Below are 27,376 nucleotides of genomic sequence, written 5' to 3' on the forward strand. Positions count from 1 at the left end.
TTAAAATCATAGGATTTTAGGATCAAAAAGGATTCTAGTTCAGTGGCCTTTAAATTGGGTTTTATACATCCATGCAGGTGGCAAAACTAAACTAGGTAGATGTGTTTCCCCACTTCAGCCAGAGCAATTCTGATTTTATCTATTTTAAATATCAGGATTCTGCCCAGGATTTTGTTTGGAGGTAAAAAAAAAAAAAAAAAAAAAAAAAAAGTCCTCTAGGCTGGTTCATTATTCTTCCCACCCTATTTACTAGCTTGTATTATTGAAAATTGGCCAAATATGTTCACTGTGCATTAAATTACATTAGGAGTCACAGTGTATGCTGCCCAATAAAATTTTCTGTAATGATGGAAACATTCTGCACTGTTCAATATGGTAGCCATTAGTCACGTGTAGCTACTGAACACTTGGAATATGGCTAGTGGAACTGAGGCATTGAATTTTAGTTGATTTAAATTAATTTAAATTTGAATAGCTTCACATAACTAAGCTAGTAGCTATCATATTGTACAAAGCAGATCTAGATTTTTGCCTTCATGAGTTGCCAAACTAGTAAGCAGAATTTTCCAGGAGAGATTTGACCAAGTTATATTTCAAAAGGCAGTTCCATGGCCTTATGAACTAGATAATAGTAAATAAAAAAAGGTTCTCTATCATTGAAGGCAGGAAATTATAGTAGAAAGTGGAATTATACTCTTATACTCATTTAGAGTGACCTAACCTGAGGAGCATGGGTACCTACCACTTAAGGGTTATATGGTGGGTCAGAATTTGGGAAAATAACAGCAATCATTCTTTCATGATGGTGTATTCGAATTTATATTATGATTCACCCCAGAGATCCAAAGGCCTTAAGTAGATGGTATTTGTTCTATAAAATTTACTGTAAAAGGCAGAAAAATACCCACAGTATATCTGTATTTTATTTGGATTTATGCTAACTTAGAGAATTTTCTAACCTTTGTCTCAATAAACTGCAGAAGTCAATCTTTGCCTCTTTTGTAGTCCGTATTTTCCTGCAAGAAGAAACTCCCCAAAGCTACAATCAGATGTGTATACATTTTCCCTTTTATGATGATTTTTGTCCTTAGGATGTCTGTTACAAATAGAAAAGTCAATTAGCTGACTAGTGTCGTCCATATAAATACTTGACCACAGACACATGGTGATGGAATGTGCTGAATGTCACAGTGAAACACAGCGCAGTGGCTGTTCACTTTTGGTTGATTGGAAGTAGTCTCTTTGTAAATGAGCCGTCAATAGAAAACAGGTTAAAATCTGAGATATTCTTTTGTTTAGCTCTTCTACACAAAACTGTAAAATTGACTAAATACCTTGCTTCCTTGTAGTGTGGTTTCTTCAAGAGAAATAAGAAAGATCATTATGATGCCACATATCACAAGGCTGAGATCCATGCTCAGCCATCTGATAAAGAAAGGCTTACTTCTGATGCATAGTATTGATCTACTTCTGTAATTGGTAATTGATCAATGTTTTTTAATTGCTAGCTGTGGGACCTGCTATGGTTGTGGTGGCTAACTTTAAAAGCAACAGCTTGCTGTGTGTGTGTCCCATTAACAGATGTTTCCAAATGTCCACACTGGCTTGCCTTGCTTGGATTTATTTTATTTATTTCACTTGAAAGCTCATGGTTTATTTAAAAAAAAAAAAATGCACAAAGAGTCTTTTGTTGCAGGTGAGTTACGTTGTATCCTTATTTTTAAACATCACCCACAGCAATGAAGGAAATCGCAATCTTTGTACACACAAAAGGAGGCTTCGCACCTCCTTAGTAGCCCTGTTTGCCATGTGTTGTTTAATACAGTATGTAGCATCCCACTCAGAAGTTCAAAGATGCATAAGAAATCATTCCAGATTTCTTGTTCATTTTGGAATTTCCCACAGATTGAAGCTTGTGTTGACTGCCTAATTAACCTGTTGCATGCTGGAAACATTGTGTTTCTCTTGATGAGGGAGGGGGCTTCCTCACTGTCATCTTTTTGTCCTCCTTGCTATAAAGTGATGGGAAAGGCTTGGAATGCTTTTTACTCTTGCTCAGAAATCGTTTTATGCTAGCTAAGCATGCAACTTCCATTTCCTGCATATTTCCTAAGGTCAAAGACCATTACAACAAACTATGATTATCAGCATAATGGGCTTTATGGCCAACTTCAAAAGATGATCATCTACCAAAGTAACCTTCAATATACAAAATTCTAGTACAAAAAATGCCCTGGATGGTTTTTATTTTAATGTTGTAATGGAGTTTGACCATGTTTCATGTTTCTAGAGATTTTATTCAACCTTGGCTCTAAGTTTATTTTTAAATTCATGTTTTGCTGTTCTTATTTGTAAATCCATGGAAACGGGAATTACTGGTAATTCCCTTTTCCATTTACATGGACATAAGAGGACAGAATTACGGCTATAATCCCTTTCCATGGCACTGATGAATCCCAACATTGCCACTTTACTTACATCACCTGTCATTTCCTTCTTTCCTTCTTCACCCGGGGCAACCAGCAATCATATTTTGTAATAGATAGGTACTTTGGCCTTTTTGCACAGAATAATAAATGAGTCCATATAGAAATGGTCTGGAACAAAACTTCTTGGTCCATTTTGCCTGTTGATTTAGTGGTAACTATGTACATAATTTTATCTTGCTTCATGGCATTTTTATAATATAGCATCATTCGATCTAGATGTTATGTTCCTATTGATGTCACATAATAAACACATTAATCAACCATTCTAAGCATCTTCCTCATCCTTCTAAGCTCCATTTTTAAGTTGAAAACATACCTTTTTTAAAAAAAAAAAAAGTAGGTAGTTTACTCATTTAAAAATTTAATCTGACTTTAAAATTTTCAGATATATTCTCAATAAAAATATACTTTGGATCAGATTGAATATTTTTAAATGAATAAAATATATTCATTAACAATTTAAATGTAAATATTCTTTCTTTTTTTCAAAAAAAGAGAAATTAGGGAGTGCTCTGAAATTCAGTGTAGTGGTGCTTTCCTCAAGTCCTGTATGTTACATGATTGATTTTATTGTAGGACACAGTTACTATGTGGTTTATTAATGAAACAGCTTAATTGGAAACACAACTGGCAGATCCAGGCAACATAAATTACCTTCTAGCTAATGAGAGAGATTATGTATGTACTGGAGCCTCAGAGGAGAGAAGATTCTTAAATTGATCCATTGGAACACCAGCATATTCAAGCAGCAATTTGCAAAATATCTGTGACCTGATTTCTATTTTATTAGTAGGAGAGGGGCATGAAATAGTCTTTGGTTTATACCTTTAAAAAAATTCTTAAAATGATCTAATAATCTGGAACTTAGACCTTTTACATATAATATTGTGATTATTTTTAAAAATGGAAGCATGGTTTCATAAACTCTTAAATTGTTAGTAAAGGGGTAGCTTACATTGTTATAAAATGTTAAGACAAGATGAAATGGACTTTTCTTCCAGTTTTACAGCTGTTCTTCTCTTCCATTGATCCCCACTGGCTATTACTTCTTTTCAACCTGTTCTTTCTTAAAAGAAAACTGTCTTTTTTCCCTTAGTCCAAAGGTAGACATAGCTGAACAGAAAGCTTAGACATTCCCATTTAGTGTACTTGCTGTTCTTGAAATTAATTCACTTGTTTCTGTTTCTCTTTCCCCTTCTCCAGTGTGGATTCTTTAAACGCTCTAGGTACGATGATAGCGTTCCCCGATACCATGCCGTAAGGATCCGGAAAGAAGAGCGAGAGATCAAAGATGAAAAATATAATGATAACCTTGAAAAAAAACAGTGGATCACAAAGTGGAATGAAAATGAAAGCTACTCATAGGGAGGCCAAAAAAAAAAAAAAAAAGCTTCACAGTACCCAAACTGCTTTTTTTTTTTTTTCTAATTCAGAAATTCAAGTGGATTTAAAAGCCTGTTCAATACCCGAGGATTGATTTCAGAGTGACCACACACTTTATGAACCTACAGTTTTAACTGTGGATATTGTTACGTAGCCTAAGGCTCCTGTTTTGCACAGCCAAATTTAAAACTGTTGGAATGGATTTTTCTTTAACTGCCTTAATTTAACTTTCAGGGTTGCCTTTGTTCTTGGTGTGGCTGACTTACAGGTGCCCAGCTGCACTCGGGCAACATCCTCCTGATAGCATAGCTGGAGGAAGGCACCTCAGATCACCTGCACTAACAGAGTGGCTGTCCTAACCTCAGCACTGCCGCTGCAAACATCCTTCGAGCTAACTGTCTCACATCACAAGACTATGCCACCAGGGTAGTGCTGTCTTAAATTAAATGTGCAATAGAAGGTGATGTTGCCATCCTGCCATCTTTCTCCGTTTCCTAGATGTGTGAATACTTGCTCACGCCAAATGCATCCAGGTTTCATTCTCCCCTTTACTAAAACACACAGGCCCACAGACTTGAATGCTAGTTATACTTATTTGTATATGGTATTTATTTTTTTTCTTTCTTTCTTTCTTTTTTTTTTTTTTTTTTTTTTTTTTTTTTTTTTTTTTTTTTTTTTACAAGCCATTTTGTTATTGACTAACAGACCAAAGATTCTCTAGTTTACCCTTCAGGTTGGTTTAAGCAATCAGAATTAGACCCTGGGAGGTCATTGGTTTGACCTAAATCATTTACTGCAAAAAGAGAATAATTCTATATAAATGGACCAGAGAGTTGTTTTAATAACTTAAATATTTGTAAATTATAATATCTCCTTCATGACACACCCTCCCCACCCCCCAACAACCCAAAAGGTTTAAGAAATATGAGTAACTGTAAGATGTTTAATGTTTATTGGGCATCAGATATTTTTTAGTTTAGAGCCCTGTGTGATATTTCTGAATTTCATGTTATAACTTTCAGGAACTTTTGGGAGCAAATGGCTTTGTTCATTGAAGCAGTTTACTCACTGCTGCAAATACTGTGTATTCAGGACTTGAAAGAAATGGTGGGTGCCTATGGCGGATCCGATCCGATCCAGTATAAGACTACTGAATGAATATCTGCTACCAAAACAGTGATTCTAGTCAGCTAGAACATCATGGCTTTTAAGTTTTTAAATGTTATAGGAAGCATTTAATCAATGAGTCAATGTTCTGTGTTTTGTTTCATTTCCTCCCCTACCTATATTCCCAAAATTACTTTGGGACTAATTTAACAAGTACTTTAAATTTTTTAAAATTGTAAAAATGGCAGGGGGGTGGAAGAAATATTATTCTATACGTTCAATAGAGATTGAATAGGTATGAGAGCTAAATTTTTTTTAGTTACTGTGCTTCAAAATGTTAAGTTATATGGGGAGCAACAGCAAATAGGTGCTAATTTGTTGGCTATAGTACAAGCAGTGTCTGAGTCTTTTAAAGGAACAAAATACAATTATACGTGCCATTGTTGCTTAGGAGGGTTTTTTTTTCCTTTTCAGAAATCTTATATCCCTAAGATACTAAGGACATTATTTTGGTTGTACTTGGCATTTTTATTCATAAAAACAGCTTTGCAAATCATACTTTGTTTACAAAAATTTCTCTGTAACAGGTTATAACAGTGTTTAAAGTCTCAGTTTCTTGCTTGGGTAACTTGGAGCCTAATGCTCTGGCTTTTAAGTTGGTAAGGAGCTGGTATTTTGACAGTGTTTATAGACCTTTGTTATAAGAATAAATGCCCTGAAAAGGGGTGGGACTGGGGGGGGGTGTTCAACAACAAAGAAATAAGAATGTTATGGTGTTTAAACTTGTTTAAAATGTCATCTCAAGTCTAGTCACTGGTCTGTTTGCATTTGATACATTTTTATACTAACTAGCATTGTAAAATTATTTCATGATCAGAAAATACCTGTGGATATTTGTATAAAAGTGTGAAATAAATTTTTTTACAAAAGTGTTCATTGCTTAGTAACAGCATTTTATAATGATAACCCAAATTGCCTTCCTTTTTATTTCATCAAACCAAAGTTCAGTGTGTTTTATATAATCTCAGCTCAGCCAAAGATATTAATGCCAAAGAAATGCAATGTAAATGTGATGAGGGATTTTTCTTTTTGTTCTGCTATGTAGTTGATGCTCCAGTCTTTACAATAATTTTCCTTCTTTATTAGTAAAAGAAAGTGGTCTTAAAGATGGTTTACTCAAGATAACTACAAATTTGGAGTTGTCTGTTTGCATTGAGTCATCTGCTTCAAAGGCTTACGCCTGCAAAAGATAGGGTATTATTTAGCATGATAACATGGCATAAAAAATTAAAGTTCTGGTTGGGTGCAGTGGCTCACGCCTATAATCCTAGCACTCTTGGGAGGCTGCAGTGAGAGGATCGCTTGAGGTCAGGAGTTTGAGACCAGCCTGAACAAGAGTGAAGACCCCGTTTCTACAAAAAAAAAAAAAATAGAAAAATCAGCTGGGTGTAGTTGCGCATGCCTGTAGTCCCACCTACTTCTGAGACTGAGGCAGGAGGATCTCTTGAACCCAGGAGTTTGAGGTTGCAGTGAACTATGATGATGCCACTGCACTCCAGACTGGGTGACAGAGTGAGACCCTGTATCAAAAATAAAAGTTCTGATGGCTAAGACGCTACTTTCTTAGAACACATTTTGGATATGAGAGCAATCCAGCTGTGACGTGTATCCCAGGTTAATCACCAGGACTGGTTTGGCAGAATCAACCAGTCAAACATTTTCCTCACCGAAGCATTTTGTTTAGATTCAAGCGGTTTATGAAACTTCTTTAGCTATATTATCACAACTTAATATAAGGAAATAAAGCATGTATTAAATACATAGTGTCCAGATAATACATTATGCACTGGCCTGAATAAATTTGCAATCTAGAATGTATTATCTAGGCTGGGTGTGGTGGCTTACGCCCGTAATCCTGGCAATTTGGGAGACTGGAGGATTACTTGGGTCCAGGAATTCAAGACCAGCCTGTGTAACACAGCGAGACCCTCTCTCTACAAAAAATAGAAAAACTAGCAGGGTGTGGTGGTGTATACCTATAGTCTCAGCTACTTAGGATGCTGAGGTTGAAGGATTGCTTGAGCCCAGGAGTTTGAGGCTGCACTGAGCTATGGTCATGTCACTGCACTCCAGCCTGGGCAAAAGAACAAGACTCCATTTCTAAAAATACTGTCTGTCCAATATATTAGGTAACAGTTTTCCACTGTACTTGGTATTATATAAAATCCTAGCCTCCTTTCTACCCAAAGAAATACGCATTTGGCACTTTTCAATGATTTGGGCCAGTGGCTGTGAACCTTTTCTAGCCTCAGTTCATATATCTGGTCCTATGGATATACCCAGATTAAATCACAACCATCATGTAATCATCATAACCATTTAGAGGATCAATAGCTGTGGTTTGACAAGGGCTATGGCCCATCCAGTCATAACTCCTGTGCTCCCACCCCTTGCCCTCCTTCTCAGAGAATCTCACAGAATGCCTATGAGTGATGGTGGTATCATAGGGCTAGCTTTGGGTATATTTGAATTCATAGAGGAAATCATCGCAAGCATTGACGCTGTATTATTGGTTGCCAGTTCCTTGCCACAGACCTCGCAATGGGCCATGCATAGTCATGGCTTATGTCATTCCCTTGTGGCTGAGAATATTCTAAGATGTGGGATAGATTTAGGTGGGGGCTGCTTTATATTGCCCAGGCCATGGAAGTAAGGATAAGAACAAGTCTTACTCTAAATGCAAACATCTTAATGAGAAACTAGTCTATAGCACACTAACCCACAAAATGACAACATGGGAAGACAAACTGGGATTGAGAGACTTTTTTCAAGAAGGGAAAGAGTGAAATGCTGTGGATGGTTGGGTTCCACATAAGTACATCCTCAGGGCTGAGAAAACAAGTGTGTGGGAAGAGTTTGATCAACTTGGGCAGAATAAAGTGAGTGATTAAAGGCAGTTCCTCAAGACCAAAGGATGGGGTCCACCATTGCCTTAAGGAAAAGTGATGTTAAGAGGTGAAGAAAATGAACTTCAGAATGACTTCAAAAGAAATAGCTAGTGGGCATCTCTTCCCATAGTTCCTGATTATGGTCAGTAGCAAGTAAGTTCTTTCTCTTCTGTAACCTTAAAAAAAATGGGTTTTGCCAGCTCCAAAATGTGTCTCATCCAGCTGTTAGAATGTGGGAGAGCTGTGGACTAGGGGCTGAGGCCAGGTCTGCAGAGGTATTACCATGAGGAAATTTGTAAGGGGATCTGTGGTCAAATTTTCTAAGGACAAGTGAACTGTAAAACACAAACCAGAGTAAGGAAATGGTCCAGCCCAGTGCAAGCGTGGACCAGGCGCCACAAAGGGCAAAACTAACCAGGTAATGGTTGATGATTACGCTGCAGTGCGGGAGTCAATTGCAATTTTTGAAGCAGTCCGCAAAGCTTAAGTGCCTCAATCTTCTCTTTGCCCTTGCCCTGGAGTCATCTTTCAGTTACGCTGCCTGTGCCGGGGTCATGGAAACAGACCCATGTTAAGAGAGGTCAGGTAAAATTTCTCACTATTCTTCCTTCTAGAACATCTGCCAAAAATCTCAAATTCCAAGATCAGAGTGTGCTGCTTTTGTCATTTCAAAGTCTAGCAGTTTTCGATTCACCAGTAACCAGTAGATAGATTTAAATCAGTGTTCTGTTAAGATCCTGTCACTTTGAGATAGATTTCGGTCAGTGTTCTGTTAAGATCCTGTCATTTTGAGATGTGGTTTAACCATTTTCCAATTGGAAGTAAATGTCTAGGGATGTTAAATTAGACCCTGGAGATACAGATACAAATAAGACACTGGCTCTCACCTTTTATAGAAAGCTTATAATCTAAAACTACAGTTAATATTGACAAGTATAAGCGAATTCACTTTTTGTAGGTGGCAGAATTAAAAACCTTGAATTAAGATATCCATGATTGACATCAATACCCGATCCTCTGTGAGTGGAACTTGCCCCTGGAAAAACCCCATTCCCAGAAAATTTGTAGTAGTCATTCTCAACCTGGGCTACACATTTGAATCAACCAAGAAACATTTTTTTTAAAATCCTGATGCCCAGACGCTCTGCCACGCTGACCACATCAGGACCTCTGAGGGTGAGACCAGGCATTCTCGCTGTTTAAAGCTCTGCAGCTGACTCCTAAAGTGCAGCCAGGGTTGAGAACTGCTTTGGAGGTCACTGAATGCCCCGAATCTTTATCAGAAGGGCTCTGCCCACTATAAGGATTCACCCTGTTCCTGTTTGTGGTACTTCCACTGCACCAGTAACAGGAGCTGAGAAGCTGGACGTGCATTTGCCCTAAGAAATGAGGCAATTGTGCAGTGCGTAAGAGTGAGGCTCTGGGGTGTGATTTAGCTCCACCTCTTAGAATATAACCTTGGGTGAGTTACTGATACCTCTGTGCCCCAGTTTCTTCATCTGTAAAATGTGATTCCTTGTAAGGATTAAATGAAATGATCTGGAAGTGTTTATTCAATTTTAGCTATTTTTATACTTATTTATTATGTAGAATCATAAAATGCTAAAATAGGAAGCATGGAAATCTAGTTCTACTTCCTTGCTTCACAGCTGAGGAAGCAGAGTTTGTTTTTATTGTCACTGGAACTTTTTGTCTCCTTGTTCTTTGATGTCTACCAAGCCCTGACTTACTAGGTGATGTTAATAACTACAATCTGCAAGTCTAAGTACCCCCCCACTACCTAAAAAATACTATGAACCTAACTTAAAGTGCTTATCAATATTGGTCATTTTGAAACATGACGGTATTGACCTTATTTCTATGTTAAACTTGGTCTCAGCTTTTAACACAATGACCATAATGCAGGTTTGGGTTGGGGTCAGTGCATGCACAGAAAGTCAATGTGTTAAGATAATCAAGTAGTCATTTTGAAATTGCTATGTACTGATTCTTCCTGATTTTTTTCCCCCCTGAAATGGAAGAGTGAGAAAAGAGCAAATTCTTTTTTTCTTTTTTTTGGAATTCTTTCTCAGAGTTCTTTACACACCATCGATTCTTTGGTTTCCTTTCGCGGGAAGGCAAGCTGCAGCCGTGTTCCTTGTTACCTTTACTATTGCGCAGAAGAGGAAACGCAGAACTCATCTGGCCCTTGAGTTACACCATGTATGTTAGACCAGCATTGTCATGGGAAGAAAGAGTTTGAAAACTTTCTGCCTCCCACATGTCATGATAATGCATGGAAAGACTTGTTATAGGCAAAAAACAAAACAAATTTTTCCCTAGGAAGACTGGAGGACTGTGATTCCAAGGTGACATCAACTTGCTGATGGAACTAAAGTTCTAGGGTTCTTACCTGAGGAAGCCACCAGTGGTTATGAAGTCTCAACACAGTGGTTAAGAGCAGTCCTCAAAATTTAACATGCCTAAGAATCACCTGAGAATCTTGTTAAGATGTGGTTGTGATTTAGGCAGTCTGGGATAGAGCCCGAGAGTGTACATTTCTAACAAGCTCCAGGTGCTGCAATGCTCCTGATCCACAGATTATACCTCCAGTGGTCAAGGGTCTCTGGAGTCTTCATTCAAGTCCCTGCTGTGCCACTTCCTACTGTGTGTTCTGGGCAAGTTTTAATACCCGATGCCTTAATTGCCTCATCTGTAAAATGGTGTATGGAATAACTAGGATTATAACTTCAGCCACCAGAGAATATACACCATTGTGCCTGCCTCTACACAACTTCTAAACCCCTACATCCTCAAATGCGTACATTTAAGTCTGTTTTTTTCTGAAAATATAGTTTTCACACTGTCTTAACAGGATAGATGACATTTGTCTTAGGATACTCTTGTGGGCCATACCTTTAAGATTCCTGCCCCATGAGAGGTAAAATCCCATGATAATGAATAGCATTACAACTGAACGGGAAACAATGTGCCAGTTCTAGTGGCTGACCCACAGAAGCACTGATATGTTGATCTGGTTGTAGTGACTTCTCTAAATCAGTAACAAAAAGATTGAAAATGTAACAAAGGTAATGGCTTGAAAAAGGGTAAAATGTTTTACCAGCTGTCTCTTTAAAACTGCCTCACACTTTTGGAGAATTAAAACCTGCATCCCTGCCCAAGGCTTTGTGCCACAGGAGATGGCTTAACGGAATTGTTCTGGCAGAGGTCATGAGATTGTCTTCACCAGAGATGCTATAGGTAAACAGCAGTAGCCCGAAGCTGAAAACTCTCTTTAAAATCTCTATTTCTGCTTATAAGGGAGGACAATGGTACTTTAAGGTGTTAGTCTGCCATCCTCCTCATTTGCCGGAAAATTAACAAACTTCTCTTTCCTTTTCCTCAAACTGCTTGTCTTTGTTCTTTGTTTGGCCATGGGGACAAGTACTGAACTTTCAGTAACAAAAAGATTCAGGCTGGCTCAAAGAGAAGCTTTTGCAATTTGATGTTTCCTTTCTCAAGCAACATCTATTCAGTTTTCCCTTGCCTATTCCCTCAACAAACAAGTTGAGTACCCCTGCCAGAAAACAAAGATAAATGAATAAAACTCCTTAGCCATTGTGGCATATATCTGTGGATTGGCTTGCTCAACTTCTATTCTACCCTTTTTCTAGTTGACAAGGACCGGAAGGCTAAAAATACTTTTCCAGCCTTCCTTGCAGCTAGGGTTGTGCATATGAATTTGGGTCTATGAATTGCATACCTTCATTTGAGATCTGAAATGTGGACCCATTCCCAGAAAAATGGATGGCTGAAAAAAAAAAAAAACCAAGAAATGTGGACCCACGGTGATTGTTTCTCCTAGCAAGCATGGAGTGGAGATCTAAGGTTCCCGTGTAGAGTATCTTTTGGCTTTCAGCATCAGAGAAGGACTAACAGGTCATGACCTCTTGGTTCCATTTCCCTGATCTATCTTGGATTGCAGCTACAAGTATTTGTCTTCAACTCCACTTCCAGGGAAAGCCTCAGAGCTCCCCAGGGGAGTTATCACTTTAGAAATTATACTCAGGGGCCCAGCCTAGAGACTATTTCAGTCTATTTTGTATACATATAATCCCCTGAATTAAATTCCTTCATGCCAATGAAGGGGCTCAGGAAATTTCACCTCAAAATATGACTCCTTGGTATAAAGAGTATTTTGAATTAAAGGCCCTTCAAGATCTATAGACATTCTTGTGGGCTTTCCCTCTAAATGCATAAGAAGACAGACCCATCAAAAGAACAACTGACTTCTCTTACCCTCTCTGTTATCTCACTATATTGCAGGAAAGAAAGTCAAGAATGCAACCAAGCATGGTTCAAATCATTTTCAACATATTACCTGTCTTTCAGGTTAATTTACAAGTCAATCTGTTTCCCCCATCCATTCATTCTCCCAAGTATCTATTCATCCTCCCTAGCAACCATCTATTTCCCCTAAACAGAATTACCTATATTCCCCACCTCACCCTCCCCTCTAAAAGGTACGCATAAAAATATCTGGATTCCACTGGGATACTGAGTAATCACTCTGTGATTCTCCCCATGTGCATGGTAAATAAACCTCTTGCTCTTATTAATCTGATTTAATTATGGGTTGATATTTCAGTGAACTTTCAGGGGCAAAGAAGAAGTTTACTCTCACCCCCACACCAACAATATCTAGAGTGCTTTCTATTTTATGCCCCTATTGGGATCAAAGACCTTTGGCCCCTGAAAAGTTTGCCTAACTCTAGGGAGCAAAGTCCCTCAGCCCTATAAAGGTTCTCTGAAAAATCACTGACATGAGACAGATTGATTAATAGGAAGAAAAGGATATAAACCTATTTAATGTGTTTATATGGAAAATCTGAGAAGATTCAACTCTCCAACAGGGTTTAGAAGCTTACATGCCTTTCTGGCAAAGTGGGTTAAGGAAAGGAGAAAAGAGGAATTCTGTCAGGGCTACTTCTTTGAGATCTCCAAAGATTTATTCATTTCTCCAGGTTATCTCTCATGTATACATGAGGTATACATGTTAATAAACTTTTGTTTTTCCCTTGTTAATCTGTCTTTCGTTACAGGGTTCCATTCCAATTAAGAACTCTCAACAAAAGAAACAATCAAGAAATGAAGGGAATAAAAGTAGAGAAAAATGTAAAAAATTATTATTCTTCAAGTTTGAGAGAATATCACATTTCATGGATTGAATGTTTATTAAATTTCACTAATGAATTCTAGCAAATTTTTTTAAAAAATCTTCAGTTAGTAGAAATTTGTAAGTATAAGTGAAATATAAGAAAATGCACTTCCAGTGTGTATGTGAACCACCTCTCCCACTATTCCCAGTTGAGGTGGAAACATGGCCAAAGCCTGCCTAAGCAAAGTCTTTCCTGGTGCTTTCCAAGAGGAATAAGGAGAGAAGTGCTCACTACTGAGATTTTGCTCAGCTAGGACTACTGGAGCCTGGTGCTACTCTGTCCATCTCTGTATTAACTGAAAAAAACCCAAACTCTGTAAAATAATTTAAAGAGGTTTTTTTTCTGAGCTGAATGTGTGTGATCTTCGGCCCAGAGAGCCACATTCAAGAAGTGTTGGGTAAGTGGTCCCAAGATGACTGCATTACAGTTTGGTTTTATACATTCTAGGGAGGCAGAAATTGCAGGTAAAATTGTAAATCAATACATGGAAAGCACACATTAGTTTGGCCCAGAAAGGTGAGACATCTTGAAGTGGGAGCTTACAGGTTATAGGTACGTTTGAAGATTATTTGATTTGTAATTTCATAAAGAAATAAAGCTTTGTCTAAAGGCTTGGAATATTATAAGTAAAGATAAGGAAGTCTGCTAATCAGAGATGAGCCACAATGTATGTACTCAAGTGATCTATTAAGCAAATTGATGGCCTGCAGGTGTGATGGAACCTTTGCTTTGCCATGGATTTAGGTCCTGTTAATAATTTAGTATCTTATTGCCACAAAGTCTGTTTTGTCAGTATTATGGTCTCTGTTTTAACATTAATGTTGGCCAATTGTTGTATCTAAACTCCAAAAGGTAGAGGGTATAACGAGGTGTGTCCAATTTCTTTTCCCTTCATGGCTGGAAACTCAGAAGGTTTTTCTAGGATCCCTTTGGCCAAGAGGGGGTCCCTTCAGTGGGCAGGGGGGACTTAGGATTTTATTTTTATTTACACTTGCCATCATGAGGAAAGCCAACCCCAAGGAAAGCAGAGCTGAAATATGGAGAGGAGGAAAAAGGAGGGCAGGTCACACTCTGATGTTTTGGATCCGCTGTCACTGAAGAATTTTCAGTGACATGAGACAAAATAGTCTCCTTTTATTTAAGGACGTTTGAACTGAGTTTTCCTGTACTTGAGTCTGCCAGAGGCCTGGTGAATACAAAGTAAAATCTGTCAATGTCATTGCATCTCTGGAAGGATTATCAAAATAAAATAAATACAGGTTATTCTGAATTTCCTCTCCTTAGATGGTTCACACAGTGGGTTTCTCCCACATTTCCGCTTAGCTTCAGTGTGCTCTGCCTCCTGCTTCACAAAAAAATAAAAATTATCATGTAAGGATTTTCCCTGTTTTCTGCCTAGATGTGGGTCCTGGTCTAATTTACTTTTATATACACATTCTCTCCACGGGGCTACACAGTCTCAGCATCCTCTCCATAAAAATAACTATTTCACTGGTTAGTGCCTGTCCCCCAAAAGGTGTTCAGTAAGAGAAGTAGCCATTAATCATTGGCAAAAGTGAGTGAGTTAGTCAAGATTAACCCGTTAGAAAGTGATGGAGCCTTGATTCCACCCCAGGTCTGCCCACATCAGATGGCGCACATTTCTTAAACACAGTGCGAGTGCACCCCGATCAGAGGGGTCCCTGCTCACATCCATGGCCACACTCCCAGCCTTCCAGGACCTTATGCAGGCGCCTCACCTTCCCTCTGCTTTGTATCTGGCACTCCTCATTGGTCCCTCACCTCCCGCATTTAGACCCACTTAAGATTTTCTTGTAAAACACGTATGTAAACCTATTCAACTCCAGGGTCCTTCCCAGCAACTGTGTTTATTTACAGTCATCACAACTTCATCACGGCTCTCGTGAAATCACTTATTCCAAAGCCACCAGTGACCTTTTAGTTATTAAATCTAAAGTATATTTCTGAGTCCTCATCTTACTTGACTGCTGGAGAATAGTTGACAGTATTGAATACCCCTCATTTTTGAAAGCGCTCTTCCCTGAGCTTCCACTCCCGTTCAATATTATTGCTTTCAGGCATTGTCTCTGTGTCATACTCTCTGCAGGTGATCACAGCAACTCCCATTATCATTTGCATCAGAGACCGTGAGTTGTCTTCTAATATCCTTTCTCTCCTTTTACCATAATAAAAATGTTAGCTGGACAGATTTACTACCCAAAATAAAGATCACTCTTCCTCCTTTTGTTATAGCTCAGCATAGCCATATGACATTAGCTTGAAAGAAACTAAAAGTATTTCACACCCAAATATACTTCTTTGATCTATTTCGATATGGCTATTCAGAGGGGCTGGAAACACAAAAATAGCTAAAAAGCTGTCTTTCGTGGGAGAGATGTGCATATAGAGGAAACGTAAGCAACAGATATAAGCAGGCTTTTCTCTGAAATCCCCCCTTGTCAGGATCTAGGAAAGATTAACTGACAGTCTGACACCTTTAACATTCTGAAGGAGAAACACTGACCACAGGCTACCACCTATTCTTTCTGAGGTTGCTACCTGTGAGGTTTCATCTGCATAACAAGACCACCTTTCCTAGCCAGGCCTCTTCTCTCCCTCCCATAATGTGCCTTGCCACTATAACCTGATTTGCTACCGTAACCTGTTTTGGCCATGTTGTGAAACTTCATTCTTTCTGTAACCTCAAAATGATATAAAACCATCAACCATCTGGTCATTTCTTTGAGTTCTTTTAAAAATATATTTTGTATGACCCCTGGGCACCTAATAAAATTTGTAAGCCTTTTTTTCCCTGTTAATCTGTCATCAGTTTGTGTTATAGACTCAAATTATCAAACCTTCCGGGGAAAAATCAAGCTCAATGGAAATATAGGGATACAGGCAAAACAAAGTCAGATCTTACAAGCTCGAATGCTATGATCCTTGTTTTACTGTGCAAAACATTTAATAGAACTATCATCTGTGATAACTTGGAAGGCAGACTATGCCAGCCAAGGAGAAAGAGCAGAAAAGATTAGTGTTGGTGTATGTTGGCTGCTTCTTGCTGCTTTTAGCACAGTCTTATGACAGTGAAGATCTCAGGTGGGAGCAAGCCAGTTTGAAGCAAAGATATGTGAACTAAAATAAAATTTTAAGACTCACCCCCCTACCGACTGACTAAATGGCCCCCCTCATGGCCAAAGGAATATCCTAAAACTAAATTGCCTGCCAGGAGGAAGGAGGACAGACATGCCTTATCATGCCCCCCACTCTTCTTGGGGACATCCTTTATAACCCATTAACAAGCCTAAGGGTATGCAAGACAAACCTGCAGATGGCTTATCTCTGATAAACAGTTCCTTATGTTGAAACATTCCAAGGCTTTAGACAAAGCTTCATGTCTTTAACCAATTACAAGCCAAAGAATCTTTAAACCCACCTATAACCTGTAAGCACCTCCGCTTTGAGATGGCCCACCTTTTCAGGCCAAACCAATGTATGCCTCCCACGTATTGATTTATGACTTTACCTGTAACCTGTCTCCCTGAAATATATAAAACCAAACTGTAACCCAGCCACACCGAATCCACTGCTCAAGATCTCTTGGGTGTGGCTCCAGGTCATGGTCCTCAAATTTGGCTCAGAGTAAATCTCTTTAAAATTATTTTACAGAGTTTGGTTTTTTCTGTTGACAGATGGAAGGGAATACAACTCTGATAAGGGGGTTATTTTCTTCTTGCTGCCTAAAATCTTAACCTAATATGCGTCTTACAAGGTTAAAAAAGCCAGCTACCTCTATACTCCAGACAGAAACAGTTAAACCATATTTCATCACATCTAAGACACTATCAATTGTAAGAGGCACCATTATTAATGAACAAGTAGAGAAAAAATGCCAATGACATCATATTTTCTTATTCCTTAGAATTTTATTAAAAGCTTGTAGATATTATAACAGTGTAGTCACCCCTCCTCCCATAGATATGGAAGGGAAATATTGACAGTAGGGAATATGTAACAGAGGGAATGGCCTGAAAAAAAGGCAAATATATTTTCTCTTTAAAACATCCTCCACTCCTTTTTGAGAACTAAAACCTGCATCCCTGCCTCAGGCCAGTGGTTGGGAGGGGCAGGGTAATGTCTTTTGTTCTTTGTGCTCCAGGAGATGGCTCAGCATGGACCTGGACCTAGCAAAGGGAGGTCCTGGGTGGAGGTCACGGAATTGTCTTCAGTGGAGATGGGAAGATTAGAATCACCACCTGTAGTTGAACAGGAATTGCCTGAAGCTGGAACCCACTCTTTAAAAGCTCCGTATTTCTGCTTATTATCAGGATGATGGCATTTCAGACAGGAGTCTCAATCCTCCTCATTTGCTGACAAATTAATAAACTTCTCTTTCCTTCTCCTCAAACCACTTGTTCTTGTTCATCTGATGCAGCCTCGAGGATTAGTGCCAAACTTTTGGTAACAATATTGTAGGGGAGGAGATATATTTTTCCTCACCTATACTTTGAGTTTATGGGTAAGGCCGCTATAGCAAAAGACAGATTATCAAGAGAAAAGCATACACATTTATTTAATATAAGTTTTACATGACACAGGAGCCTTCATAATGAAATGATGACCTGGAAAAATAGTTGAACTTGTATATTTTTATGCCAAATTTGATGAAGAAGTGGGTAGTCACAGAGAAATAGGATTTGACAATGGGGATATGATCTAACGGTAATAAATTGGGGGAAACTTAGCAAGGTCTATTTGTTCAGATTGTTCTCTATCGTAACAGAGGTAAAGGTCTGAAAAAGGACTACAAAATGTTTTACGAGTTGTTTCTTTAAACTGCCCCCCACCCTTTTTGGGATTTAAAACCTGCATTCCTTCCCAAGGCCAGTAATCAAAGGGGCAGAAAAATGTTATTTGCTGTTTGTTTTCTAGTATCTTTAACCACAGGAGATGACTCAGCAGAATTGTCGTAACAAGGGTCAGGAGATCCTTGTCACTGGACATAAGGTCAACCAAAACTACCAATTATAGTTAAACAACAATAGCCTGAAGCCACAACATGTGACACCCTGGAACCGAGTCCAACCCCTGAAAACACCCTTTAAAAAAGCCCTGTATTTCTCCTTCAAGAGAGGATGGTGGTCTTTGGAGACACTAGTCTACTGCCTTCCTCATTTGCTAGCAAATTAGTAAACTTCTCTTTCCTTTTCCTCAAACCACTTGTCCTCGTTCTTGGCTTTCACTGATTTGGCTTCAGGGACAAGTACCGAACTTCCAGTAACACAATGTTCCTGTGTCTTCAGAGTAAGGATGTTCCTTTCCTCTAGGTATATGAAGGGCACTTCTTGAATTAGAATCTTATGACCTGCTTCAGGGAAAGGTCAGAAAATCCTTCCTAGTGTAGGGTTCAAGGGGTTTCCCTTGGTCCTCTGAAGGTTCACTAAAAAGTCAACTGACACCACTGCACTCTATCCTGGGCAACAGAGCAAGCACCTGTCTTAAAAAACAAAGAACAAAAGCAAAAAATTCAAACTCCCTGATGGCTTACAAGTCAGGATTTTTAAAGGCAGGAGTACATTTCAGGAATGTAAAATTGAAAATCAATACATGGAGGTTAAACATTGGTCTGGCCCCAAAATGTGGGATATCTGAATTGGGGTGCATATGTGGGTTCAGATATTCTTAGATTATGGAAAAGGATTGTTAAGATGGATGTCACAGGCCCCTCAGGGAGAGATTTACAATAAAGAACTGTGATCAGAGTTCAATTCCTATTTTCCCTTATCTGCATTTTCCATTTGGTGTTTTTGAAAAACAATTCAAGAACCTATGTTAAGTTTCTGTAGGAACTCAAAACACCTTGTGACTCTGGCTTGCCTGGAGGACCATTGTTATCCCCATTCCCATGTTAAGGCTAGCTGGGTGCTTGGAACTTCCCCTGAATAAACTCAAAATTTTCCTTTAATTTCCATGCTTCGGGGACCCAGCAGGCCCCTAAGGGGGGTCCCTACTCTATCTCAGTAGCATGCCTGAGGAAACATTTACTGAATGAATAAACCCCAGAAATATGCAGCTAGGAACCTAAGAAATGAAATGCATGGGGGAGAAGGGAAAACCTCCCTTTTACCCCTGCAAGGGTCATTGAAAGATCAACTCACAATAAGGCAGATTAATAAGAGAAAGAGATTACAAATTTATTTTCTATGTGCCAGGGAGAACCACAAGTAATTACACAATATCCCAATGGGGTCCAGATATACCCTCATTTTATGGGGAGGGGGATGAAGAATAGACATAATTCTGTTGAGGGGAAACAAGTGATTACTAGGGAGGACGAATAGATACTTGGGAGAACAAATGGATGGGGGAGCACAGGTTGACTTGTAAATGACTCTTTGGAAATTAACTTAACCTTAGAGACAGGCATTATTTTAAAATGGGTTGGGCCAGGTCTGGTTGCATTCTTGATCTTCCTTCCTGCAATAGATGTTGAGATAACAGGGAGGGGAAGGAAAGACAATTGTTCCTCTGGATGGGTCCGTCTGATCTTTACGGAGACAGAGTGAAAGCCCCTTCTAAGGCCCGTTGATCTCCGAGGGCCTTTAATTCAAAATACTCTTTATTCCAAGGAGTCATATTTTGGGGTAAAATTCCCTGAGCTCCTTCAAATGGAAGAAATGAAGAGAAATCTATGTTGAAACTACAAATTTGAACCTCCTCACCCCGACAACAAAAAAAATTTTTTTTGAGACAGGGTCTCACCCTGTTGCCCAGGCCAGAGTACAGTGGCATCATCATAGCTCACTGAAACCTCAAACTCCTGGGCTCAAGGGATCCTCCTGCCTCAGCCTCCTGAGTAGCTGGGACTACAGGCACATGCCACCACCATGCCTGGCTAATTTTTCTATTTTTTGTAGAGATAGGGTCTCGCTCTTGCTCAGGCTGGTCTTGAACTCCTGGCCTCAAACAATCCTCCCACCTCAGCCTTCAGAGTGCTAGGATTACAGGAATGAACCACCATACCCACCAACAAAATTTAGAAAGAGAACAACTTGAACTTTCATAGTAGCATATGTAGAGGAAAAATAACCCCCATAAGTTCTCAGTTAGAGAACCTCTGCTGCAAAGGACAGATTTATAAGAGAAAAACAAACAAGTTGATTAACATGTATATTTCATATATAAATGAGAGACAACACCCAGAGGATGAGTAGTTCTCAAAGAGGTGGCTCTGAATTACAGCTTATATAGCATCTTCAACAAAGATCAGTAAATTTTTAGAGTAGAGACAAGGCAAAGGAAAAGCACTTTGAATCTCTAGGGGTGGAAAATTGTGGAACAACAAATAAATGGCAGATAAAGGCCAGTTAGTAAAATTTGTTAATATAAATTCTTCTGGTACCATCTCCAAGCTGATAAGGATCTAAAGCTGTCTTTAGTGGTTAACCCTTGTTTTCCCTGGGTAGAGGGGTAGAGGGGCAAGATACATTTTGCAAATCTGTGTCCTGCTTTTAAACAAATAAAGGGAGGGCAGAGAGCTCTCCCATATTTGTTTCTTCTTAATTATTTTCAGTTCAACAATCCTTCATATTTTGGGGAAGTATATTCTGGTCCCTCACATATGTATAATTCAGACCCCAGCAGAAGACTTTTTGCCTCTCAAAGACCTAGGCTCAAAATGCTATTGAAATAATTAATTAGGAGGCCATTATACTGAGGCAGCTCAAGCATTCGGGGTTCCTATTCAAGCAAACCAAAGCCCAACCCAATATAAATGGTAAAATGAAACTTAAGCTTAATCAATCAGAAAATGCTGTTAATTAAGGTTAGTTTAAAACTGCCTCCTTACATATTTCAAGTTTGGCCTAAAGGTTTCTCTGTACTGTAACCTAACTGAATGGTAAATAGATTACTCTTGTGCCAATCACTGAGTTTCAGCCAATCAAAGGCAGCCAACTATTCAAACAGTATTCAAATAAGGCAAACAGCAAACTGTCACTAATCGGGCTGTTTCTGTACCTCACTTTCATTTTCTGTATGTCACTTTCCTTTTTCTGTTCATAAATCTTCTTTGACTACATAGCAGCACCAGACTGTCTCTGAACCTATTCAGGTTTGGAGAGCTGCCCAATTCGCAAACCATTCTTTGCTCAGTTAAACTCTGTTAAATGTAATTTGTCTGAGCTTTTGCTTTTAACGCTGCCAACTAACCTGTAATTAGAGACTTTCCATCAGAATAACCAAATAAGGCTACTGCTCCACTTTAAATAATCAAATAATCTTCTTTGTCTTGCTTCTGTGTTCACCCTATAAAAGCCTTCCCTTTGAAACCTCTATAAAAGGTTTCCCTTTGGAGCCCAGAACCACAGGAGAACTAATGCTGCCCAATTCATGAATATCTGTCTGCTCAAATAAACTCTTTAAAATTTTAACATGCCTAAATTTATCCTTTAGCATCACCAATCTCTTTGTACAAATCCAGGGCTCTCCCTGTCCATGTCTGTAAATTCTTAGGGCTCTACTACAACCACATAGTCCCCCTCCCACACCCTATTTAGACTCCTTATGTGCAAATGCTGTCCCCATTGGCTCAAATTATCGTAAAAAATTCATCCTTTTCTCCAATTTTTTTTCTTTGTTTTCTTGGAAACAGAATCTTGCTCTCTCACCTGGGCTAGACTGCAGTGGCATCATCATGACTCACTGCAACCTCAAACTCCTGGGCTCCAGCAATCTTCCTGCCTCAGCCTACTGAGTAACTGGGACCACAGATGTGAGCCACCAGGCCTGGCTAATTTTTCTAATTTTAGTAGAGACGGGGTCTCACTCTTGCTCAGGCTGGTCTCAAACTCCTAGGCTCAATCGATCCTCCCATCTCAGCCTCCCAGAGTGCTAGGATTACAGGTGTGAGCTGCCGTGCCCGGCCCCGTTTCTCTAATATTCACAAAGGCACAGGGCCAAGGCACAAAAGATCCAATCTCGACAATCTCTTTGTGTGTGTGTGTAAACTTTACTAAAGGTGTGGGTTATAAGGAACGCTCACATTGTGAAACAGCCTTTGCAATCTTCTGCCTCCTCCCCTTCCCCTTTGCCCTAAAAAGTGAATTCCTCTCCTGGCTTCCTTCAGAGTTGTTCCGTGAGACTTCCACAGGGATCCCTTCCTCCACTCCAGCAGCATAGCCAAGTAAAAACTTTTTATCCAGATAAAAACTATGTTTTTCCTTTAAAAAATCCTGTGAATAGGATGACCTCCACGTCATTATACAAGTAATTACTTGCATACAAGTACCCCTTAAAGAAAGAAGGCAAATGTACACAGGGAGAAATTATGCTTTCCTCGAATATTATGTTTTGGTTAGGGCACAACTTTCCAGGATATCTTATGCTGATTCATTGTCTTTGAGTTATTTTACAGCTTTGTAAATTGTAGATAACTGATAACAATGCAAATAATTCTTACCTATACAGGTGCAAACAAAAGAATCCTCACACCTCAACCTCCCAAGTAACTGGGACTACAGACATGTGCCACCATGCCTGGCTATTTGTTTCTATTTTTAGTAGAGATGGGGTCTCCCTCTTTCTCAGGCTTATCTTAAACTCCTGAGCTCAAGCAATCCTCCTGCCTCAGACTTCTGGAGTACTAGGATTACAGGCGTGAGCCACCGTGCCCAGCTCCAGTCTAGCTTGTTTCTATTGCTTCTTCTACTCTTTTCAGTCAAATGAGTCCAACATGGATCATACATTTTCAATCAGTTTAGAGGGTCTGGCCCAAGGCTGCTATATAAAAAATTTTTATAAAGGCTTAGAGTATGATTAAACTTTATATCTATATAGGTGTCTTCATCTGTTAGTGCTGCTATAACGCAATACCTGAGACTGGGTAATCTATGAACAATAGAAATTTATTTTCTTACAGTTCTGGAGGCTGGGAATTCCAATAACAAGGTGCCAGCATTTAGTGTCTGGTGAGGGATTTTGTGCTTGGTCCTCACATGGCAGAAGGGGAAAAAAGGGCCAAGGGATGAATGTTCTGTTCCCACATGGCAGAATACACATGTCGGAATCCAATCCCCCTGGTGCCCTACCACCCCCACCAAATCTTCACCAAACTATAGGGAGAAGGCCTCTGTCCCCATAAAGTTTCTCTGAAAAATCACTGACATGACACAGATTGATTAATAGGAGGAAAAAATACAAATTTATTTAACATTTATACATAGGAACCCTCAGAATGAAGATTCAACTCCCTAACAGGGTTTAGAAGCTTATATACCTTTCTGGTACAGTAAGTTAAGATAGGGGGAAAGAGGAATTCTGTTGAGGGACAAGAAAAGACTGGGTAGGGAGGATGAATGGATGAGAACAAAGATTAACTGGTAAATAGTTCTCTTTGGAATTTGAATGAGTCTGAGAGATGGGACATCATCTTCTTAAAGGATCTGTTCAGGTGTGGTCACATTCCTGGTCTCAAAGGGAGGGGAAGCAAAGAACAGTTGTTCTCCTAGGTGGGTCTGGATCTCAGAAAGATAAAGAAACTTTTGGGGGAGTGCTAATGGTGGGGGCTGGGGAAGGTCGGAGAGATTTTGAGGCTTCTTCAGTCCATCTAGCATACCAAAATGCCATATTTTGGGGTAAAAGATTTCTAATTTCTGGTTGGAGGTTGCAATGGTCTGTGATGTCACTGTACTCTACCTGGGGCAACAGAGCAAGACTCTGTCTCAAAAATAAATATATAAAATAAAATAGACTACTTTGAAAACCCCTGTGGCAAATGGGGGTGGATCGCAGGTGGAAAAGGAAACACTGACTTATGCAACATCTCTAGCATCTGGAGATGAGCAGGCAATGGCAATTTTAAAGATTGTGGGTAGACTGGAGCCAGGGCCAGGAGAAACTTGGACTAAGGAATGGAGAAGCAGTCGCAGCTGCTTTCCGAGGAGCTGGCATTGTCAAGAACACACACAACAGCTTGGGGTTCCTGTGGCAGAGAGGAGTTGTGGAGCAGAACATGAAGGAGCTGGATATCGGCAGAGATCAACCCCTGAGAGGCTTGGAAATCGGGGATAATGGTAGGTGGGGAAGTTTATTTCCCCCTCCACCAAATCTCTGGCAGTCAGCGGCTCCCAAGCTGCTGGAGAGCCCTTCTACCCTCACAAGCCCAAAAGCTGCTGCCACCAGTGCACTGGGAGCATCTTAAGGATGAAGCACCAGACTGCCAGCGCCCTCAGGGTCACTCCCCAACACCACAGACCCAAGCCAAGAAGGCAGGCACCATATTGCTTCTCCACCCACTGTACACCTGTGTCCTCCTCAGGGGGCTTCAACCCCACAGTTTTCATTTCGCTCATTCCCACACAAACATTTCCCAACTCCAGCCCAGACAGCAGGAGCGACAGGAAGCCAGTGGGTGCCGGGGGATCTGTGTGACCCCAGAGCCTGGACATTCTGGGTGGTCTGCCTTCTGGAGAGGGGGACAGAGATGACCAGAGTGCTAGCTTTCTTCCATTCAGACCCTTTTCCCTGCCTCCCCCTTGCCACACCTGTGGCTGCTGACAGACAGTTGAGACGGGCTCACAGGAACTGCTTCTCCTCTCTGTTGGTGCATCTACCACACTTGGGCTCCCACAGCAGATGGGGCTCAAGCCTTTCAGGACTCTTTTTCTCCCCCCTCCCCTCCCCAGCCTGCGGCTGCCAAAATAGACAATTCAGCCACCACACCGAGGCTTCCACAGAGTGTGAGGCTCAGGCCTTTCCTCTGGGTGTCCTGCAGTGGATTGAGGGGTGCTTGGACTGTGAGCTCCCTGCCCACTGGCCCTCCCTGGTGCCACTTGCCCAGTGACTTTATCAGGACAGGGCACACCTTGAGGTGGAGGGACATCGAACCTGCTTGAGCACTCTGTGGGCAACTCTGGATCATCATGCTTCTAGCTAGCATGATCAGGGTTTGATCTTCAGGGACCAAGATATGGGCCTGCAGTCCAGATCCCATACACCCAGTTCTCAGTCACATCACTCAGTGGCAAGGAGGGGAGATTTGTGATTGGGTAAGGCGACTGCGGCCCCTCCTTGGTGGCCTTGCTTGGAAGCTGAGAGCAGACCTTTGACCGTTGCTGAAACAGATACCTTGGCAGCTTTGGTGGAGCCTGAGGGCAAGCTCACCCAAACCCAGCCCCATCCAGCTGTACTCTCCCACCCACCTCCGCTGTGACAGAGAATAAGGACTCACCGAAAGTTCCAGGGCCCTCCCCATCACCTGGGGTAATCAAACACTTCTCCTGAGGGACTAGAGCTGGTCACAGGACCCCAAAACAACATTGCAGCTTGTTCCTTCTGGCAAGCGCCACCTACTGTCAGGGAGGTCAATTTGCAGGCCCTTTGCAGCATTTACTGACTCAATCATGCAAGGTGTAGTTGAGTCTCACCCACAAGCACCACCTACTGGCTTAGAGATTAAACTGGGTATGCCATTATCTAATCAAAAGAAAATGCAAAAATAAGAAATAAAAGTGGCTCCAGATAAAAAGAAATCAGCAAAAGATCTCCAGGCATATGAAAAATCAGAGTAAAAGGACACCCGTAAAAGAAAACAATAACTCCATACCAATGGAAACAAACCGAGAATATTGAAATGACTGATAAAGGATTTCAAATATGGATCATACAGAAGCTCAATGAAATACAAGAGAAAATAGAAACCCAACACAAAGAAACCACAAAAACAATGCAGGAAATGAATGAAAATTTCACAAAATAAATTGAATTATTAGAAAAAAATCAAGCAGAGATTCTGGAAATGAAAAATTCTTTCAAGGAAATACAAAATACAATGGAAAGCCTTAGGAATAGGCTAGATCAGGAAGAAGAAAGAATCTTAGAGCTATAAGACAACACTTTTGAATTAAACAAGTCAGTTAAAGAGAAAGAACAGAGAAATAAGAAGAACGAAAAAAGCCCACAAGAAATATGAGATTATGTAAAGAGGCCTAACATTAGAATCATAGGCATCCCTGAGAGGGAAGAAGAAAATAAACAAGGGCTGGAAAACCTATTTGAGGGAATATGTGAGGAAAATTTCCCAGGTCTTGCTAGAAATCTGGACATCCAAGTACTAGCAGTGCAACAGACTCCTGGGAGATTCATTGCCAAGAGGCAATGACCATGACATGTAATAATCAGACTGGCTAAAGGTAACAAGAAAGAGGAACTTCTATGAACTTTAAGGTGAAAGCATCAGGTAACTTACAAAGGAAACTCCATCCGACTAACTAAAGACATTTCAGCTGTGACTTTAAAGCCAGAAGGGACTGGGGGCCCCATTCTCAGTCTTCTCAAACAGAATAATGGCCAGCTTAGAATTTTGTATCCTGAAAAACTAAGTTTCTTTTTTTTTTTTCTTTTTGAGACAGAGTCTCACTGTGTTGCCCAGGCTAGAGTGCCATGGCGTCAGCCTAGCTCACAGCAACCTCAAACTCCTGGGCTCAAGCGATCCTCCTGCCTCAGCCTCCCGAGTAGCTGGGACTACAGGCATGCACCACCATGCCTGGCTAATTTCTTCTATATATTTTTAGTTGTCCAATTAATTTATTTCTAATTTTAGTAGAGACAGGGTCTCACTCTTACTCAGGGTGGTTTCGAACTCCTGAGCTCAAACAATCCACCCGCCTTGGCCTCCCAGAGAGCTAGGATTACAGGCGTGAGCCACTGCGCCCGGCCTACTAAGTTTCTTATATGAAGGATAAATAAAGACTTTCTCAGACAAGCAAACACTGAGGCACTTTGTCAAGACCAGGCCTGCCCTACGGGAAGTACTCACATCTGCATTATACACTGATCAGCACAACAGACATCCACCACTGTAAAACCATCCAAATGCTAAAGTTCAGAACTCAGTTACCATAATGGCTCAAGAGGAAAAAAAAAAAAATTCTACACAACAGGATGAACAGAAATCCACCCAACTTATCAATTCTTTCAATAAATGTGAATGGCTTGAACTCCTCACTGAAGACACACAGGCTAGCTGGATGGATAAATACAAGCCAAGTATCTGCTGTCTCCAGAAAATACATCTAACCCACAAGGACTCATTCAGACTCTAGATGAAGGGATAGAAAACAATATTACATGCAAATGGAACCCAAAAGAAAGCTGGTGTAGCCATTCCCATATCAGATAACATAGACTTCAAATCAACACAAGTAAAGAAAAACAAAGATGGTCATTATATAATGGCGAAGGGAACAAT

The 27,376-nt window shown here is 40.2% G+C and overlaps 1 protein-coding gene across 2 annotated transcripts in view; it reads left to right on the forward strand.

Moving 5' to 3' along the window:
* The window catches only part of ITGA6 (integrin, alpha 6), a 75,678-nt gene extending 71,817 nt beyond the window's left edge, over positions 1-3,861 (forward strand). The window contains exons 25-26 of one of the 2 annotated variants that reach the window (XM_012650798.1): positions 1,350-1,479; positions 3,693-3,757. In XM_012650798.1, the coding sequence (XP_012506252.1) occupies positions 1,350-1,457 (108 nt within the window). In that variant the 3' untranslated portion in view covers positions 1,458-1,479; positions 3,693-3,757. Of the gene's footprint in view, positions 1-1,349; positions 1,480-3,692 lie in introns of both variants that reach the window. The other variant, XM_012650797.1, reaches the window with a different exon arrangement.
* The last annotated feature ends 23,515 nt before the right edge of the window (positions 3,862-27,376 follow it).

The sequence above is a fragment of the Propithecus coquereli genome, unplaced genomic scaffold, assembly GCF_000956105.1.
Source record: "Propithecus coquereli isolate 6110/MARCELLA unplaced genomic scaffold, Pcoq_1.0 Scaffold34, whole genome shotgun sequence".
In the NCBI taxonomy this organism is placed as follows: Eukaryota; Metazoa; Chordata; class Mammalia; order Primates; family Indriidae; genus Propithecus; species Propithecus coquereli.